At 40.8% G+C, this 17752-nt stretch overlaps 2 protein-coding genes across 2 annotated transcripts; one reads left to right on the top strand and one right to left on the bottom strand.

Moving 5' to 3' along the window:
* Positions 1-441: 441 nt before the first annotated feature.
* LOC128984645 (uncharacterized) lies at positions 442-2391 on the top strand. Its single transcript, XM_054403978.1, has one exon. The coding sequence runs from the start codon at positions 442-444 to the stop codon at positions 2389-2391; it is 1950 nt and encodes a 649-aa protein (XP_054259953.1).
* A 1789-nt stretch (positions 2392-4180) lies between these two features.
* On the bottom strand, positions 4181-5308 carry LOC128984644 (uncharacterized protein F54H12.2-like). The gene has a single exon (XM_054403977.1). It carries the CDS (start codon positions 5306-5308, stop codon positions 4181-4183), a length of 1128 nt encoding a protein of 375 aa, XP_054259952.1.
* Positions 5309-17752: the final 12444 nt, after the last annotated feature.

Raw genomic sequence — 17752 nt, 5'->3', positions numbered from 1 at the left:
AGGAAAGAGAGGGTTTTCGTTCTTTGGGCCTAAAATGTACAATGACCTCCCCTGTGACCTGAAGATGCTGGGTGTCCCAGTTTTTAGATCTAGGCTAAAGAAAATGTATTTTTGTAAATAGCTAAAATCTTGTTAATAGGGGGATCAGTATTTTTGTTTTGTCTTTAGTTTTAAGTTAGGATTAGTTACTTGACAAGAGTCATCCTGTAAAACAGTTTGTACTGAGGAGCGCTTGCTAATAAAAGGCATTTTTATTTATTTATTTATAAAGGTGATATTGATGTGCTCGCCAACACCGAGGAAAAATACATTACCTTTTCGTAGCGATTCAAACATCCGGGAGCAGGTCGGAGGAAAAGCATCAAACTGCAGTTTGTCGATTCATACCGACTGATGTCAAAATCACTAGCAATATTGGCATCAATTCTTCCAGCTGAAAAAATGAGCATAACAAGAGCTCGCTACCCAGATCAAGAAGAGTTTGACATGCTACGTAGGAAAGGAATTTTCTCTTATGAGCACATTACATCACAGGATGTACTGAACGAAGAGGTCCTACCGCCAAAACAGGTTTTTGGGAATAATGTGACAGATGATGATTATGCGCACGCTCAGCGTGTCTGGGCCAAGTTCAACTGCACAACACTCGGACAATATGCTGACATCTACCTACAAACAGACGTACTACTGTTGGCAGATGTGTTTGAGGGGTTCAGGGAGATGTGTCTAACACACTACGGCTTGGACCCAGCACATTATTTAACATTACCTTCATATGCGTGGGACGTCATGTTATTTAAGACCGGCGTGATACTTGATACTCTTCAAGATGTAGATCAGTATTTATTTTTTGAAAAGGGTATTCGAGGTGGACTAACCCAATGCGTCACTAGACACGTCACCGCAAACAATAAGTTTACCAGAATGGAAAATAAAATAGGTGATCGAAACGGTCAGTGGGCATCAACAAGTGAAGTAGATAATGAAGAGAATGATGATGATACATTTTTAATGTACTATGACGCCAATAACTTGTATGGATGGGCAATGTCTGAGCCATTACCTTACGCCCAGTTTGAGTGGCTATCACGTGCGGAATGCGATGACTTGAACATTGCAGAAATTCCATCGGATGGTGAGTATGGTTATGTGCTGGAAGTGGATCTGGAGTACCCGAGGGATCATGCCATTCATGATAAGCACCGTGACTTACCATTCTGTCCCGAGGTGCAAAAGGCACCAATTTATCAATTACCATATTCATCGGATGACATCACCAACAGCGGTGCGGGAAGATCCAATAAACTTATGGCCACACTAACGGATAAGGAAGAATATGTGATCCATTATCGTTACCTCCAACAAGCTATGGAAAATGGACTACGTCTTTGTCATATCCACAGAGCACTCCGATTCAAACAGTCGCCGTGGTTAAAACCGTACGTGACACTGAATACTGAACTCAGACAGCGTGCCAGCAATAAATTTGAAGTTGAGATGTTTAAGCTGATGGTAAACGCTGTCTACGGCATGAGTCTCCAGAATGTGAGGAAACATCAAAATCTCAAACTGGTAGCCTCCCACAAAATTTACACAAAGTATGTGGCCAAGGCAAATTTCAATGAGAGAGTTTGGTATAACGAGAGCCTAGCCCTGCTTCAAATGGGAAAAGTGCGAATTGTACTAAATAAGCCAGTATATGCAGGAATGTCTATTCTGGACCATAGTAAAAGATGGATGTACGGTTTTCACTACGACATGGTAGAACGATACGGATTGAATAGAATACGAATGACGTATATTGACACTGATGGGATTATTTATGCTATCCGTTCCAGAAACGTCTACCGCGACATGATACAACACCTCGATGACTTTGACACTAGCAACTACCCCAACAATCACATCTGCTATGACGGAAGCAACGCAAGAGTCCTGGGAAAGTTTAAGGACGAAGCAGGAGGAGTCACTATCAATATGTTCATAGGGTTGATGGCTAAACTATATTGTTTTGTTTTCGGTAAGAGTTCTTGCTCTGTGGGTAACGGAGATGATAACGACGATATTGGTGCGCCACCACCTGTCAAGAGGGCAAAGGGCGTTAATCGTGATGTCGTTAAAAATAAATTGACTGTTGATGACTACTTGGACTGTCTCTATAACAAAACTTGTAAGAGCACAGATAATCAGCGGTTTCAAAGTAGGCATCATATTATGTACACAGTCGTGGTGAGGAAACGATCTCTTGCACCGTTTGACGATAAGCGATACGTCATGCCAGAGGATGGAATATCCACACTACCATGGGGGCATTATGCTATACCCCCCAGATTACCTCCATTACCCGTAGCACCATTTTTACCAGCACCGATGGAGTTGGACGAAAGTTAAATTGTATAGGTAACAAGTCGCATGAGTGTGATGGTTATAGGGCGTTTATGTGTGTAATAAAACAATAAACAGTGAATAGACCCTTTAAAGATTATCAAATGATAATAATAATATAGTTAATAGCAATCAGATTTTTGTCACAATTCAATGTAATAGTGATATCCTTATAATTTTTGTTGTATAATATTTTCATTTAAAGTTTGCGACTTGGTCCCTGAACTCAAGCTATGCTTTGTAGAAACATAATATCAGAGTATTTGCTGTAAGTAATCTAATGTCTATATTTCTGAATAAAGTTGATTGATTAATTGATTGAATAATTTAGTTATGATTCTAGTCTTTGTTTGTTTTCTTTTGTTTGTTTCTGTTAATAAACCAGACACATTTTGTATGACTTGTGCGTTATATTTTTATCCCATCAACCTCTTTTGAATAAAACTAAATTTGTAATTTTTCACTTGTAAAAATAATAAGTAACTAAAAACTATAGGTAGAGGTAAGTATAAATTATGAAAGACATTAATTTTATAATTGAAAGCTTTTTATTTGAAATAAATCATACACTCTCAGTACAGAGGGATATATTCTTCATTATACAAGAATATTGTTACTTTTGCAAATCATTTTTTTTGTTTAAGTACAATTGAGTAAAGACTTTTTTTATGATTGCATCATTTTGAGCAGTCGAAGTGTTGTCAAAAAGGTGAACAAAGTCCATCATCTTCGTATTGTGGTGAGTGGTACGAAGATACAGGTACACCAGACAGTAGTGAGCGCAGACAGAAGAGTGGTCACTTTGGAGGCGGTGATCATTGTAGATGTAGCGACACTTGGCGTTACGTTTCAGGAATCCCTGGTACGTCGGCAAGTATGGTGGCTGGCCGTAGCTGTCAAAGTATTCAATTATTCCATTTCTATTCAAATAGAATGAAACCCAATGTGTACCCCCTTCGTTGTGCGGATCAGTGTTGACAATCATGGCGGTGGATGGAGAGATGTGTTGTGGGATTCGGTCAGCAGCGTAAACTCCCACATTGCTCACAGGTAGTTTGGATAGATGCCTTTCTATCTGTAGCGTGTTCATTCTACAGTATCATAACCAATAGTAGCGGCAGAGGCAGCGGCAGCAGCAGTAGTAGTTGTACTGGTAGATGTGCTAAAACAAGAGCAGTAGTAGGATCTCGCATCTCCACTGGTATCCACACATTCATCCAAATTTGTTGTCAGATGTAACCACCCACGTATTGCGACACAGTTGGTGAGCGCACATCGACTGTTTATAGACTTGTGATTGCGACATCGCAAAACGTTTGTTGACATTAAATTATTGATTGAAGTGATTGATTCGCAACCAATTGCACCAATATCGATTACGTTGGTAGTAACAAAGTCCATCACAAGATGACGCTTTAAATATTCTTTCTTCTCAAATCCCTTGACGTAAACCGTCGGTCTTCTTGATATACAATCAGTCAATTTGTTTAAAAGTTCATAGTACGGAATATCACCGAACTCCCATCGTAGTCCGTGGCAGTGTTTTGTGAGCCAGTAGCTTTCCCGCAGTTTTTCATCTGACAACTCTGATCGATGGTAAGGTGGTTTAGCAATATGATGCATAAGTAGAACGCCGGTGTCAGCTTCCAAGACGCAAACTTCCTTCAGTGTATATTCATTTTGGTTTTCCTTGAAACATTGAATGTCCACAATGATGGGTGATGATATATTCAATTTCTTGAATGATCTGCGTAAACGGTCCATCTCAAACGAATGTTTATTGAAGACTAATCGATTAACCACCAAAGTCCACAATTACATTGCGTTGTCGATCAATCTCGATGACATTGTCAAACTCGGCATAAACCAAACAGTTGACAGTTTCGGGAAGCGCGTCGTCGAATCCGAGTTCCATTCGAACACTACCGTTACGCACCAGATTCCAATGTGTTGTGTCACTTGCAGATAAGTCTGGTGTTAGGTCGAATGCCATCAGACAGTATCCTTGTCCAAAGTCTTCCCTACTGATAACGGTGCCGGCATCGCTAAAGTGTACACCAGAACCGGAGAACATCGAATGATATGCCATAACATATTTATCCTTTGATTTTTCAAAGTGTGGCTGTAACGGTTTTGATGGAACTTGTTCTCCGTCAACATATAGACAAAAGAAGTTTGTTTTAAAATGTTCGAAGTTGTAGGGATTCTTTTTAAAATCTCCATTGTATGCGGCGTTCGTAACCATTCCCACTATGATGCGTTTCGGCACTTGGCCGAGAAACATATTGTCCAAAGTCTTGTTACGTATTCCAGAGGGTAGTGTGAATGTTTTCAGCTCCACTCGTGTGATTGGATATTTTGCCGTACCAGTCTGGAGTGTTTTACTGTGCGCCAACAGTGCGGTGGGACTTATTTTGCATCTCCGAATCCAGAGACTAATATCGACAATATGTACCTTGAATTCACCAGCGCTGGCCATAATGGAGAACGCATCTTTTGATCGAATGAATTTAAATCTCAACTCTACGCCATTTAGCATGAACTTATTCTGATTGCAAATATCCACATGCAAATGTCTGAGCATATCAATCTCACGACTTTTATTAGTTAGCTCCCGTCTCGCTTTGATTCCTTCATTTTCTTCCGCGCAATCGTTCATGTCAATACCATCGTCCGTGTACCAAAGACTGCATGTTAGATGTGATTTTCTAGCATCGTATCCATAGTTCATTAACGTTTCAACATTCGCTCGATATGCATATGTGTTGTTTTGGGGCGTAACAAGTTTTTGATTCATAAACATATCCACTTGACTAAATAGTGAGTGTAACCAGTTGTTGACCGGCCCAACTGTTTTCGCCTCTTCGTCAGTAGTGACCGCAGTTCCATTAGATTTAACAATAGACGCGGTCAATTGTATCATTGTTTGTGATACACGTGATGTGCAATGAGTTAGGGTTGAGGTGAGCAAGCCACTGCAGGTGTGCCAACAAAATATTTTAATAATTTTTCAAAACATAACTCGTGGTTTACATTTTGACACTCTATTATATGTTGTAACCTTAGCAGAATAGGTTTACGTAATAATGTTTCAGTCTGTTCTATTCTCAGTTTAAAACGAATACTATCTAAATGTGAGTAGCATCTTCTGTCTTCATAGTCCACAAAATAAAATACAGTAACTATTTGACTTGAAAAAAATACACTTTTCTTACAATTGTGTGTCATATGTAAGCTATTTTCATAGTGTACGTCTATTACATCACTATTCCTACCACTTTTTCAGTTGGGTTCGTCGTTCAAACAGTCTGGCAGGTAAAACGGTTAAAATATTTGAAATATGTGAAATACTGCTCTCTGATTGGTCAAAATAAGCTAACATCCTATTGGTGGTAAATAAGTGTGCGCTATGCGGAGAACAAAGAATACAAGGGAGGAGCGGGGGGCCGCTTGGAGCGCAGGTGTTGGGAAGCAGCTGCGGCTGACAGTGAGTGATGGTGTAGGGAGGATTGGCTTGGAGACCTCCCACGGTGCGTAGGGTGGTTCCAGACAACAAAGGATGACCTTGAACCTACCCGATGGTGGTAGGGGTTAGCGACGGGGGTGGGGGCGGTGCCGGGGGTGGGGTGGCGTCGGGGGTGGTGTCGGGGTGGGGGTGGGGCGGTGTCGGGGGCGGGGGCGGCGTCGTGTGACGTCACACGCTCACACGCTCAATCACGCTCAATCCCGCCGGAGCGGCAAAAACACCCTACTAGCAATGGCAGCTAGTTCAAGCATTTCATCAACGCATATGGCATAGATGGCACCTAGAATACTTAAACAACTTGCAACAACGTACCAAGTGGACTCGGAAATCAAAAAATCTTGAAGTGGGTGACCTTGTTCTGGTACATTTGGACTCACCACCTCTCTCGTGGCCTCTCGCTCGAATTACAGCAGTTCATCCAGGGGCTGATGGGGTTGTGCGAGTGATAGACTTAAAAACATCAAGTGGCAACCTCAAAAGATCTGCCCTCAAAGTGTTTCCCCTGCCAATTGTGGATTCGTGAACTGTTTCTATTGAATCCACTGGGGATTTAAGGCCCCCAGTATGTTCAGTAAACTTGAACCATTTCATATAATATAACACTCTATGTTTTCTTCAATGTACAATATCTTTTCCTTGCAACATGTGTTCCTAATCAAATTAAATTATTATATTGTTAACCCTAGCAGTGGTCAATGGTCCCGGCGGGACCATTTCACCGTGCACCCTTAGAATGGTCATGGTCCCTCCGGGACCATTTATGTCCAAACATTTTCTAACGCAAAAAACTAATTGATAATTATATTTAAAGTGGGTAATTTTTATACCATTCGAAAGATGACATTTTAAACATTCATTTTATTATATAAACGAACCTTCTAGCATCAATATGTCAACACAATTGCAATTTAAATTTGAATGAAAATTTCCGCGCGAATCTACTTCCACTTGTAGTGTTGCGCAAGCGCTAAACACATAAAGTTTAGAAAATCATAGCGAGGTTAGTTTTGTTCCTATCTGGATGCTGGAGTTATACCACTAGATAGCAGAAGAGTTGCTGAATATTTTGGCATAGATTATTTGATCAATACATCGATAGCAAAGAACGTATGATTTTTTGAAAACACGTAATTTTACAATAATTAACAAATGGCCAATGGTCCCGCCGGGACCATTTCTAAAGTCGAAAGATATATATAATGGATTATTTATAACTATTCAAATATAGTATCCTTTTGTAGCGGAGTAAACGTAGAATAATTTGGTGTTGAGAAATGGCAGCCCTGCTCACTGTCATTTCTGTCAGCAACAAAACAAAATGGCCATCTGACCGAGTTACTCTGTTTGTTTTGTGCAGATCAGGTGACTTGCGTTTTGAAACTACATATTGTTTTGCCGAATATCTCGGGAATCGTTCTTATTTTGGATTTTGTAGTTATATAGTGTTTTTGTTAGTAGTGTTTTTGTGTTTTAGGTCTAACAGTAATATTTGTGCATGAATATTAGCCTACTGAAAAGTGACAAATTAGTGAAGTGAATTGAGCAATGTTTTAGTGTGGTATTTTAGCATCATGTCTGATGAATTTATTTCACGTTTACTCGAGACCGACCTGAGTTCTGCGGCAGATATCGAACCTTTTTGTGATGAGGATGAGGATTTTGAAATATTTGCTGAAGATCACATCCAGACTCCTGAGAATACCCAATCTACAGGGCCTAGGCCTAGGCCTGAAAATGTGAATAGACCTTTGTTTCCTGAGGCAGCAACCACCCCTCAGGAAGTGGACATATGCTCCCCCCTTATGAAAAGTGATGATCCTCCCTTATTGGAAACCCCGCCCCCCCCTCACCAAAGAAAAACGGACAAAACCCACCCCGGAACCTGTGCCGGGTTGCAGCTATGACTCCGTTACTACAAGGGCAAGACCGCCCCCCCCCCCTCACCAAAGAAAAACGGACAAAACCCACCCCGGAATCTGTGCCGGGTTGCAGCTATGACTCCGCTACTACAAGGGCAAGAATCAGGGACGACAACTCGTGGAGGGAAAGTGTAATACAAAAATACCCCCGCCGCAGCAAACCTGCAGACTAAGCGAATTTCCATTTCCCTGAATGGATTTACACTAAAATGTCTCCTTAAAATTATCACATTTATTCCCTATTTAAATAGAATCAGTTTAAAACATACTTAGGTTTGCTGCAACAGGGAGGGTAAAAGTGTTTTTTATGTAAAATTTTAATAGTTAGTAAGAAATAAAAACATTTTCCAAATTTGGGCAAAATATGTTTATAAACAAGCAAACTACAACAGTTTACTTATTCTCCATAAGAATAACATGGGAATTTTAAATTTACAATTTTTTGGAATTTTCTCCGTAACCATTAGGCGCATTATAACGCTTCAATATACTAAATTATTTGTTTTTTTAAGCTCTACAAAATAGTTTCGAAAGAAATTGCAAAATTTTATGTTTTTTGTGTAAAAAATGGGAAAACCCCATTTTTCCCCATAAAAGCCCCCATAAACCCCCGTTCCCATGGTCCGATCATGCTGGTTCGCGAACTCGTTCGAATAAACGTAGGTTTACACGTTTGTACCAAATTTCATCAAAATCAGATCATTTTTGCTCGAGTTATCGCGCTAACGGACACACACATATATATATATATAAATATATATATAAATATATATATAAATATATATATAAATATATATATAAATATATATATAAATATAAATATATATATATACGAATTTGAACGGATGGTGTTTTTGACCTCTATGGACCTCAAAACGAAAAAAAAATCGGTCCCGGGTCCAGGTCTTACCGTGAGTACTACGGTAATAGCTTATTCCCTATATGGGAAATTCGCTAAAAACATTCAAAGGTGACCCCCCCTTCTCAACGAGCCCCCCCAAACAGACTTCTTCGACCCAATAGACTCAAAACGTATGAAGTAATGGCAAAAATGATTGAAGGTGAATCTGTTGTAGACGCTGACGCTGAAGATTTGTACGATTTTTCGTCTGGCAGCGACGACTACTACCAGCCTGATCAAGATGAACTCGACACGTCAGACAGGGAAGACGTCCGTGCCGCAAGTTTCCTGTTCCCCACATCTGAAATGCTATTCCCTGATTCCCCCCCTCTACCAACTGTTATGGAAGATGACCAGCTCCGCCCCTCCGCAAGAGCGCCCCCACCCAAAAAGGCCTCAGCAAAAAAGCCAGCAGTCCAGCCCTTAGTTATTACAGACGAGATGCTGCTACAGGTAGTGCAAGAAAAAAGTGTAAAATTTAGCCTAATAGTGGAATTTTAATTTATCAGGCTGAAAATTGGTGGAGATGTCGTACATACAGCTGGGAACATCATACTAAAATTCCCAAAAAATCCCACTTGGGCAACATGCCGCCATCTTGGAAAATGGCCGCCATAATGGATTTCCAGCCCCTTGTTTCACATATTCAAGCATAAAACCACTCCTAATTGTGATAAAAACGTGCAGTTTCTTCAAAATTATCCGTCGGGATGTAATTCAAATATTTAGAGCGAATGTAAATAATTGTGTATAGTAATTTAACATTTTCATGCAAAAAATAACAAAAGAATAATTGAAGGGTAATAGTAGTCTTGCATTCAAAATTGATTTAAGACCTCTTTTACTCGTTGGGGGGAAAACTAACCAGTATAAATTTTTTGGAACAGGTCAATACGCACATGAAAATGTAATTATATTTGTTTTTGGTATATAAGTATACCGTCATATTGAAGTTGAACGTGCGTTTGCAGCCTAAGTTTTAGACCGCGTCGTGGTGGAGACTGTAATAGAATGCTGTAAATGAAACGAGTTCGCATGCAGCATGTTGAAGTAAGGGGATATGTTTCCACATTAAAAACCCTTTAGGAAATCAGACAAGATACAGTCACATTTAGCCATGGGAAATGTGCCGGGTAATATTCCAATTAGATTAGCTATTCTATCAAATCATGTGTCTTGTCCGTAATGATTAACAGTTGTAGACATGTTTTTGTATTACGAGTTGGCACCATTACCACCAGCATTATTCAACGATGTGACCATTAGAAAAACCAATAAGGCTGCGTTAAGGACCATGAGGGATAAATTGTGTCCTCCTACGGATTGTCTTCCACTAGCTCCAAACTTTGTGATAGATGGTGGGTATCTTCTTCACAGGGTAGTCTGGCCAAAACCGGCTATTTTCTCTGACATTTTTGTAAGGCGTACCAGACATACATAGTAAAACATTACGTAAATCAAGTCATTGTTGTTTTCGACGGATTCCAGGAAAGTACTATGAAGGATGTAGAACACGTTAGGCGAACGTTTAAAGCGACATCTGCCGAAGTTCTTGTTGGTTCTGATGTGCAAGTGGTATTCCAGCAGCATCCATTCTTAGCCAAAGCAACCAATGAAACAAGGCTCATTGATCAATTAGTAAGCCATCCAAACAGAAACTGAATACAAGCGGTCCATGCAAAAGCTTATGCAGACCGTCTAATTGTCCAAACCGCCATCCTACTAGCCAATAAAGAAAAAACTCTGCAATTGTTGGAAAGAACACTGAGGCATTCGTCCTGTAATTGACCCTTACTGACCCTGACAAAAATATCTCAATGCTCATTCCACTTTCAAAAGCTCATTAGCAAAAGATATTTTCATCCACAGCACTGCAAAATAGTATGGACAATGTCAACGAGCATCTTCTTTTCCTGCATTCTTTGTCCGGTTGTGATACCACGTCAGCGACCTACAGAAAAGGGAAGATACAAGCCTTCAATGTTCTGAAGAAATTACAAATGAGGAATTTCTTGTAGCCTTATATATTGTAGCCTTTTTGGAAGAAAAAGCGGTCAGGGACTCAGAAGAACTCGATATAAACAGTACCTGAAAGTAATATCAAAACGTCTTGACTTTTAATTTGTACACCTTAGAGTGTATCACCAGGTTCAAGAATGGCTAGGGGTTTCTCTTCCACCTACAGAGTGGGGATGGAAAAAGAACGAAATAGGTACATTTACCCAAATTCCTACTTCAATGCCCCTTTACCTGACAACCTCCTCAACTTGATTAGATGTGCATGTAAGACTGGATGTAACAGGGGTTGTGGATGTCTGAAAATTGGTTATCTTGATCACGATTGTGTAACTATTGCACCAACGGTTGTGGTAACAGGATCAATGCCACATCTGTACTAAATGAAAAATTGGACATTAATGTACCTGATTTACCAACCCAGTCCCGTTCTGACCGGAAAGTCAACACAACCGACATGCAAATTATTTCATTCCACTTTGCAGCAAGAGGAAAAAGTCACATCAAAGAAAATAGTTTTTATAACTCACCAACTTATCAATTGTCTAACAGAATATATTTAGTTTTTTGGAGTTTATATAAAAAAGAAAAATATTATGTATCAAATAAAAGTTTGTTATAAAAGTAATAGTAACACAACTGTTTATTTACTATTAGTAATTTAATTCCATTCACAGAATTGTATTACAGTCACCAACATGATGCTGTCTAAAACGTAGGCTGCAATCACATGTCCAGCGTCAATATGACGGCATACATATAGACCAAAAACAAATATAATTACATATTCTTGTGTGCCTTGACTTGTTCTATAAGATTTAATCAGAGAAGTTTTTCCCCGATGAGTAAAAGAGGTCTTAAATCAACACAACTGTTTATTTACTATTAGTAATTTAATTCCATTCACAGAATTGTATTACAGTCACCAACATGATGCTGTCTAAAACGTAGGCTGCAATCACATGTCCAGCGTCAATATGACGGCATACATATAGACCAAAAACAAATATAATTACATATTCTTGTGTGCCTTGACTTGTTCTATAAGATTTAATCAGAGAAGTTTTTCCCCGATGAGTAAAAGAGGTCTTAAATCAATTTTGAATGCAAGACCAGTATTAGCCTCCAATTATTTTTGTCTAATTCTTATAACTATATATAATGGCTCTAATTTTAATTACATCCTGACAAATAACTTTGAAGAAACTGCACGTTTTTATCACAATTAGGAGTGGTTTTATGCTTGAATATGTGACACAAGGAGGGAAATCCATTATGGCGGCCATTTTCCAAGATGGCGGCATGTTGCCCAAGTGGGATTTTTTGGGAATTTTAGTATGATGTTCCCAGCTGTACGTACAACATTTCCACCGATTTCCAGCCTGATAAATTAAAATTCTTGAATCCAACACTATTTTCCTGCACTTGAAGGATACCTGCGTTTTCCTGGGCAGATAGGGACCGGACCACCACCTAAAATACCAAGGATTGCTGCCCCCCGAGAAGACGCTGTCCCACAAGCCGCCAACCCAGATATGCACCGACGGGAAGGACCGCCACGTCAGGAGCTCCCGACTGGACCCCCTGGGTAAGGGTCTACCCACCTGAGCCAGCAATGGACATAGGTTCAAAATTTAGAGTAAATAATCCTGGCCCCACTTGCGAACGTTCTCTAAACCCTATGCACTACTTTTTCCTGTTTTTCACCGAGGCTATGTGGAACTTGTTTGTCACTGAGACAAACAAGTACGCCCACAATAAAGTGGCACATTTGCAAAGGTCTGGATTGTTGTCCCCCCAATCCCGCTTTCGTAGATGGGTCGATGTCTCAGTGGACGAGATGAAAAAGTATATTTCAATCTTGTTGAACATGGGCCTAACTCGTCGCAAGAATCTAACAGACTATTGGAGTAATGATCCTATACACCATATGCCTTTTTTCTCCCGAACAATGACGCTTAGAAGATTTCAATTAATAACTTCTATGCTTCATCTGTTAATGGACAACAATCCAGACCTTTGCAAATGTGCCACTTTATTGTGGGCGTACTTGTTTGTCTCAGTGACAAACAAGTTCCACATAGCCTCGTTGAAAAACAGGAAAAAGTAGTGCATAGGGTTTAGAGAACGTTCGCAAGTGGGGCCAGGATTATTTACTCTAAATTTTGAACCTATGTCCATTGCTGGCTCAGGTGGGTAGACCCTTACCCAGGGGGTCCAGTCGGGAGCTCCTGACGTGGCGGTCCTTCCCGTCGGTGCATATCTGGGTTGGCGGCTTGTGGGACAGCGTCTTCTCGGGGGGCAGCAATCCTTGGTATTTTAGGTGGTGGTCCGGTCCCTATCTCCTGTAGCAGCATCTCGTCTGTAATAACTAAGGGCTGGACTGCTGGCTTTTTTGCTGAGGCCTTTTTGGGTGGGGGCGCTCTTGCGGAGGGGCGGAGCTGGTCATCTTCCATAACAGTTGGTAGAGGGGGGGAATCAGGGAATAGCATTTCAGATGTGGGGAACAGGAAACTTGCGGCACGGACGTCTTCCCTGTCTGACGTGTCGAGTTCATCTTGATCAGGCTGGTAGTAGTCGTCGCTGCCAGACGAAAAATCGTACAAATCTTCAGCGTCAGCGTCTACAACAGATTCACCTTCAATCATTTTTGCCATTACTTCATACGTTTTGAGTCTATTGGGTCGAAGAGGTCTGTTTGGGGGGGCTCGTTGAGAAGGGGGGGTCACCTTTGAATGTTTTTTTTTTATTACACTTTCCCTCCACGAGTTGTCGTCCCTGATTCTTGCCCTTGTAGTAGCGGAGTCATAGCTGCAACCCGGCACAGATTCCGGGGTGGGTTTTGTCCGTTTTTCTTTGGTGAGGGGGGGGGGCGGTCTTGCCCTTGTAGTAGCGGAGTCATAGCTGCAACCCGGCACAGGTTCCGGGGTGGGTTTTGTCCGTTTTTCTTTGGATATTCGGCAAAACAATATTTAGTTTCAAAACGCAAGTCACCTGATCTGCACAAAACAAACAGAGTAACTCGGTCAGATGGCCATTTTGTTTTGTTGCTGACAGAAATGACAGTGAGCAGGGCTGCCATTTCTCAACACTAAATTATTCTACGTTTCCTCCGCTACAAAAGGATACTATATTTGAATAGTTATAAATGATCCATTATATATATCTTTCGACTTTAGAAATGGTCCCGGCGGGACCATTGGCCATTTGTTAATTATTGTAAAATTACGTGTTTTCAAAAAATCATACGTTCTTTGCTATCGATGTATTGATCAAATAATCTATGCCAAAATATTCAGCAACTCTTCTGCTATCTAGTGGTATAACTCCAGCATCCAGATAGGAACAAAACTAACCTCGCTATGATTTTCTAAACTTTATGTGTTTAGCGCTTGCGCAACACTACAAGTGGAAGTAGATTCGCGCGGAAATTTTCATTCAAATTTAAATTGCAATTGTGTTGACATATTGATGCTAAAAGGTTCGTTTATATAATAAAATGAAAGTTTAGAATGTCATCTTTCGAACGGTATAAAAATTATCCACTTTAAATATAATTTTCAATTAGTTTTTTGCGTTAGAAAATGTTTGGACATAATTCTAAGGGTGCACGGTGAAATGGTCCCGCCGGGACCATTGGCCACTGCTAGGGTTAATTTCATTCTCCACAAATCAATCAATACTAATTATTTGAATCTTGGACTTTAAGTACGTTTTATTTTATAAGAATCACCTATCTGCCGGAGCGCGCTTCGATAAGGATGACTGATGCCATAAGATTCCAAAAAGGTAAAAGAAGTGTCACAGACTTTAAAAACAAGTTGAATTCCCGAAGAAAACTAAAAAAAAGCCCATAAACAAATGGATAGCTATGAGACTTATGATGAGGTTGCAAAGAATGAGTTGTAACGTAACCAAAAATAATTCTTATCCAGCCCACCAATCGGCATCATTCACGTACACCATAAACAAATTAAACAAGTCCTCAAAACTTTCTTTTCCAGCTCTCTCCTTGCCATCCATACCAGTAGCCATGTCTTGTCCTGCCCCAGACCAGAAATCCGGCTTAATTTTGGCTCTAAGAGATGGCAGGGCATATTTTTTTTGACCAGAGGGGAGGTCGTTGTACAGCTTAGGGTCGAAGTACGAGAAGCTTCTCCTACCAAACTCACTCTTTTTAAAGTGAAGCTGGAGACCTCCACGGCAGGTACTGCGCTGAGAAAACTCCTCCCGGAAAGAGAGCCTCTCAAGAAGGTACTGTGGCTCCTGTAGGACAAGGACTGTGGCCCACTTTAGGACCATTCAGCGGTATCTTACGGAAAATAAGATACCCTACCATACATTTGCCTTGTCAACGGAGAGACTGCTGAAGTTGGTCTGCAAGCGCCTGCCATCCACGCTCCTCGCTACCAAAGTCAGGAGTGAGTTCGAGCATCTTGGCTATGCAGTCGTCGAGATGAAGCTGCTGAAGACACGAGGGGGCCGGAACACAAACCTCTGGCTGGTCACCCTGCGGAAGACGGACGGAGCCAGGGCCTTCGGACGTGTACAACCTTGACAGGATGCTCTACTGCAAGGTGGAGGTCAGGAGGTACACCAGATCAAAGGGGCCCATCCAGTGTCACCACTGCCAGGGATTCGGCCAACTGCCATCGGGAGCTGTGCTGCGTCCGGTGTGCTGACTCCCACACAGGGACTCTTTGCCCCAAAGCCTCCACGGACCCTGCTAAGTGTTGCAACTGCGGAGGCAGCCACTCTGCCAAATACAGAGGCCTTCAAAAAAGAGAGGCAGCTAAGCTACGCTGCAGCAGCCGCCAGAACTCCAGCCCGGAAGCCAGCCTCAATCGCCCCGACGCAGAAACCAGTCGCAGACTCTCCAGCCAGCCCGCCTGACCAAGCCTCTGACGGAGTAGTCCAGTCCAGCCCAGACAACGAAAGCCACACCAAAGCTAGAGGTCGTCACAACAGGCAACCCAGGAATGCGGCCAACCGAGGGGGACATAGCCCTTCTGCCTCCAGGAGTTGTTCTACTTTCAACATTAGGCAAATTTATTTCTCAATCGCACTTAAAAAGGTCTGTTGCTGACAAACCTGCATTAAGGTGTATAAATTTGGTAGCCATCAGTGGTTGTAGTCTCTTTTTTGTCATCTAGATGAAACATAAAGCTGTGCAGAACTCAAGTTGTTCTGCGGATGGCACTCTAGACATCGAGCTCGAAACATTGTTGGAAAAAGTGTGATTTGTCAAGTTCAACACCACGTTGTCACCAGTTTACCACGATTCTAGAATATAACTGACTGTGGAAGCCTAACCAGACAAGAACATATATAATATTTAAATCTAATAACATAAGTTTAAGTGGTAAATTAATATAACGATGTTATCCAAGTGCTGTGATTGTTTTTTTCAGACTCTTTCGACAGATGCATGAAGGATGCAATACGTCTAAATCACGGTAAAAAAACACTCACTGCCTCAGAAAGTGAGTTAAGGGGTCGTGGTTTGAGGGTTAAAAGACCTCGACATCTCGATGGAATTTCTGACTCTCAAAGTGATAGCCTACCCTCACCCCAAAAATTGCTTAAACTTTCTTCATCAAAACAATCTGTGAGGTCATCCCCAAGAAAAGCAGCAGAAAGGCAAGCTTTGCAATTTCCCGAAGAGTTGACAACTTCAAGAAAAGCAGCAGAAAGGCACGCTCTGCAATTTCCCGAAGAGTTGACAACTTCAAGAAAAGCAGCAGAAAGGCAAGCTCTGCAATTTCCCGAAGAGTTGACAGCTTCAAGAATAGCAGCAGAAAGGCAAGCTCTGCAATTTCCCGAAGAGTTGACAGCTTCAAGAAAAGCAGCAGAAAGGCAAGCTCTGCAATTTCCCGATGAGTTGACAGCTACATCTTCTTTCCAGAGAACACCGGAAAAAGAACGACAAAAAAAAAACTACAAAGGCGAAAAGATGCTCAATCAAGAAAAAACACTTTTGCGTTTTTGAAGAAACGCCCACATTGGAAACCATCAGCCATGGCATATGTGTACTCTCAAGTAAGAGTTTTCAAAACCTTCTTTTAACCTAATATAATAGTCTGTTAAAACAATAAATCAATAAATATCAGATATTGATTGAATGTAGTACACAGTGTAATTCTACGTTTATTTGAACATTCGCTAAGAAGCGTGGTATGATGGTGGGAATAGGGGTTTAAGTTGGGTAGTCTATTCGGTAAAATTTTTTTTCCCTTAAAAAAAAATTTGTCATAAACTACTTTGTTGCGCCAAGAAACATAAGTTATCTATCTATCTATCTATATATTATATATATATATAAAATACGCTAAGCCGATTTTTGTGAACAGAACTCCTCCCTCATTTTTGGACAGATTTTGATGATTAAAGTGTCAAAAAAATTGCCCTGATCTGTAGTTTTGCAAAGTGTTTTTAGTTTTTTGATATCTTTATTAGTTTGGGCAGGATCTTCCATCAAAGTTGGATTTTCTCCCATAAGATTAACATGGGGGAATCTAAATATTTAATTGGAAACTTTGTCTCCACTAATTTGAGAGAACGGCTGGGCATAGAAACTTGGTAAAGGTGTCCAAAGAAAGGTCTTGGTCTGTAGATGAGTTATCAAAAGAAAAACGAAGTAAATTCGCTTAGGGCTCTGCCCCAAAAGCCTTTAAAGATCCCTCCACAGATTTGTTTACATTTTGGCCATGTGGATAATACTTTTTATTGAAACAGCTGTTAATTTTAAAATTGTATTTTAAACAACACACATCTATTGGAAGTTACTAAATAGTCCAAAAGAAGTATTTGCAACGTTATTTTCTGATTTTAAAATGTGTCTGCATTTTTTACCACTTTTGCCTAGCATTTTTTACCACTTTTGCCTAAGGCCGCTGTACACGAGGACAATAGTGGCGTCCAATAGCAGTGGACACTAATGGCCGCCAGTGAATTTCCATCTATTGTCCTCGTGTACAGGAGTACTGGACGCTTCAACGTCCAATA

Source organism: Macrosteles quadrilineatus, unplaced genomic scaffold (genome assembly GCF_028750875.1).
Source record: "Macrosteles quadrilineatus isolate MER2022 unplaced genomic scaffold, UCM_ALF_1.0 Scaffold_2__2_contigs__length_208266976, whole genome shotgun sequence".
Classification (NCBI taxonomy): Eukaryota; Metazoa; Arthropoda; class Insecta; order Hemiptera; family Cicadellidae; genus Macrosteles; species Macrosteles quadrilineatus.
Note: the sequence above shows the minus strand (reverse complement) of the source record. Positions and strands in the feature narration are given on the sequence as shown.

Coding starts and splice junctions, on each gene's coding strand:
- LOC128984645 (XM_054403978.1), top strand. CDS start 442: ATGAGCATAACAAGAGCTCGCTACCCAGATCAAGAAGAGTTTGACATG.
- LOC128984644 (XM_054403977.1), bottom strand. CDS start 5,308: ATGATACAATTGACCGCGTCTATTGTTAAATCTAATGGAACTGCGGTC.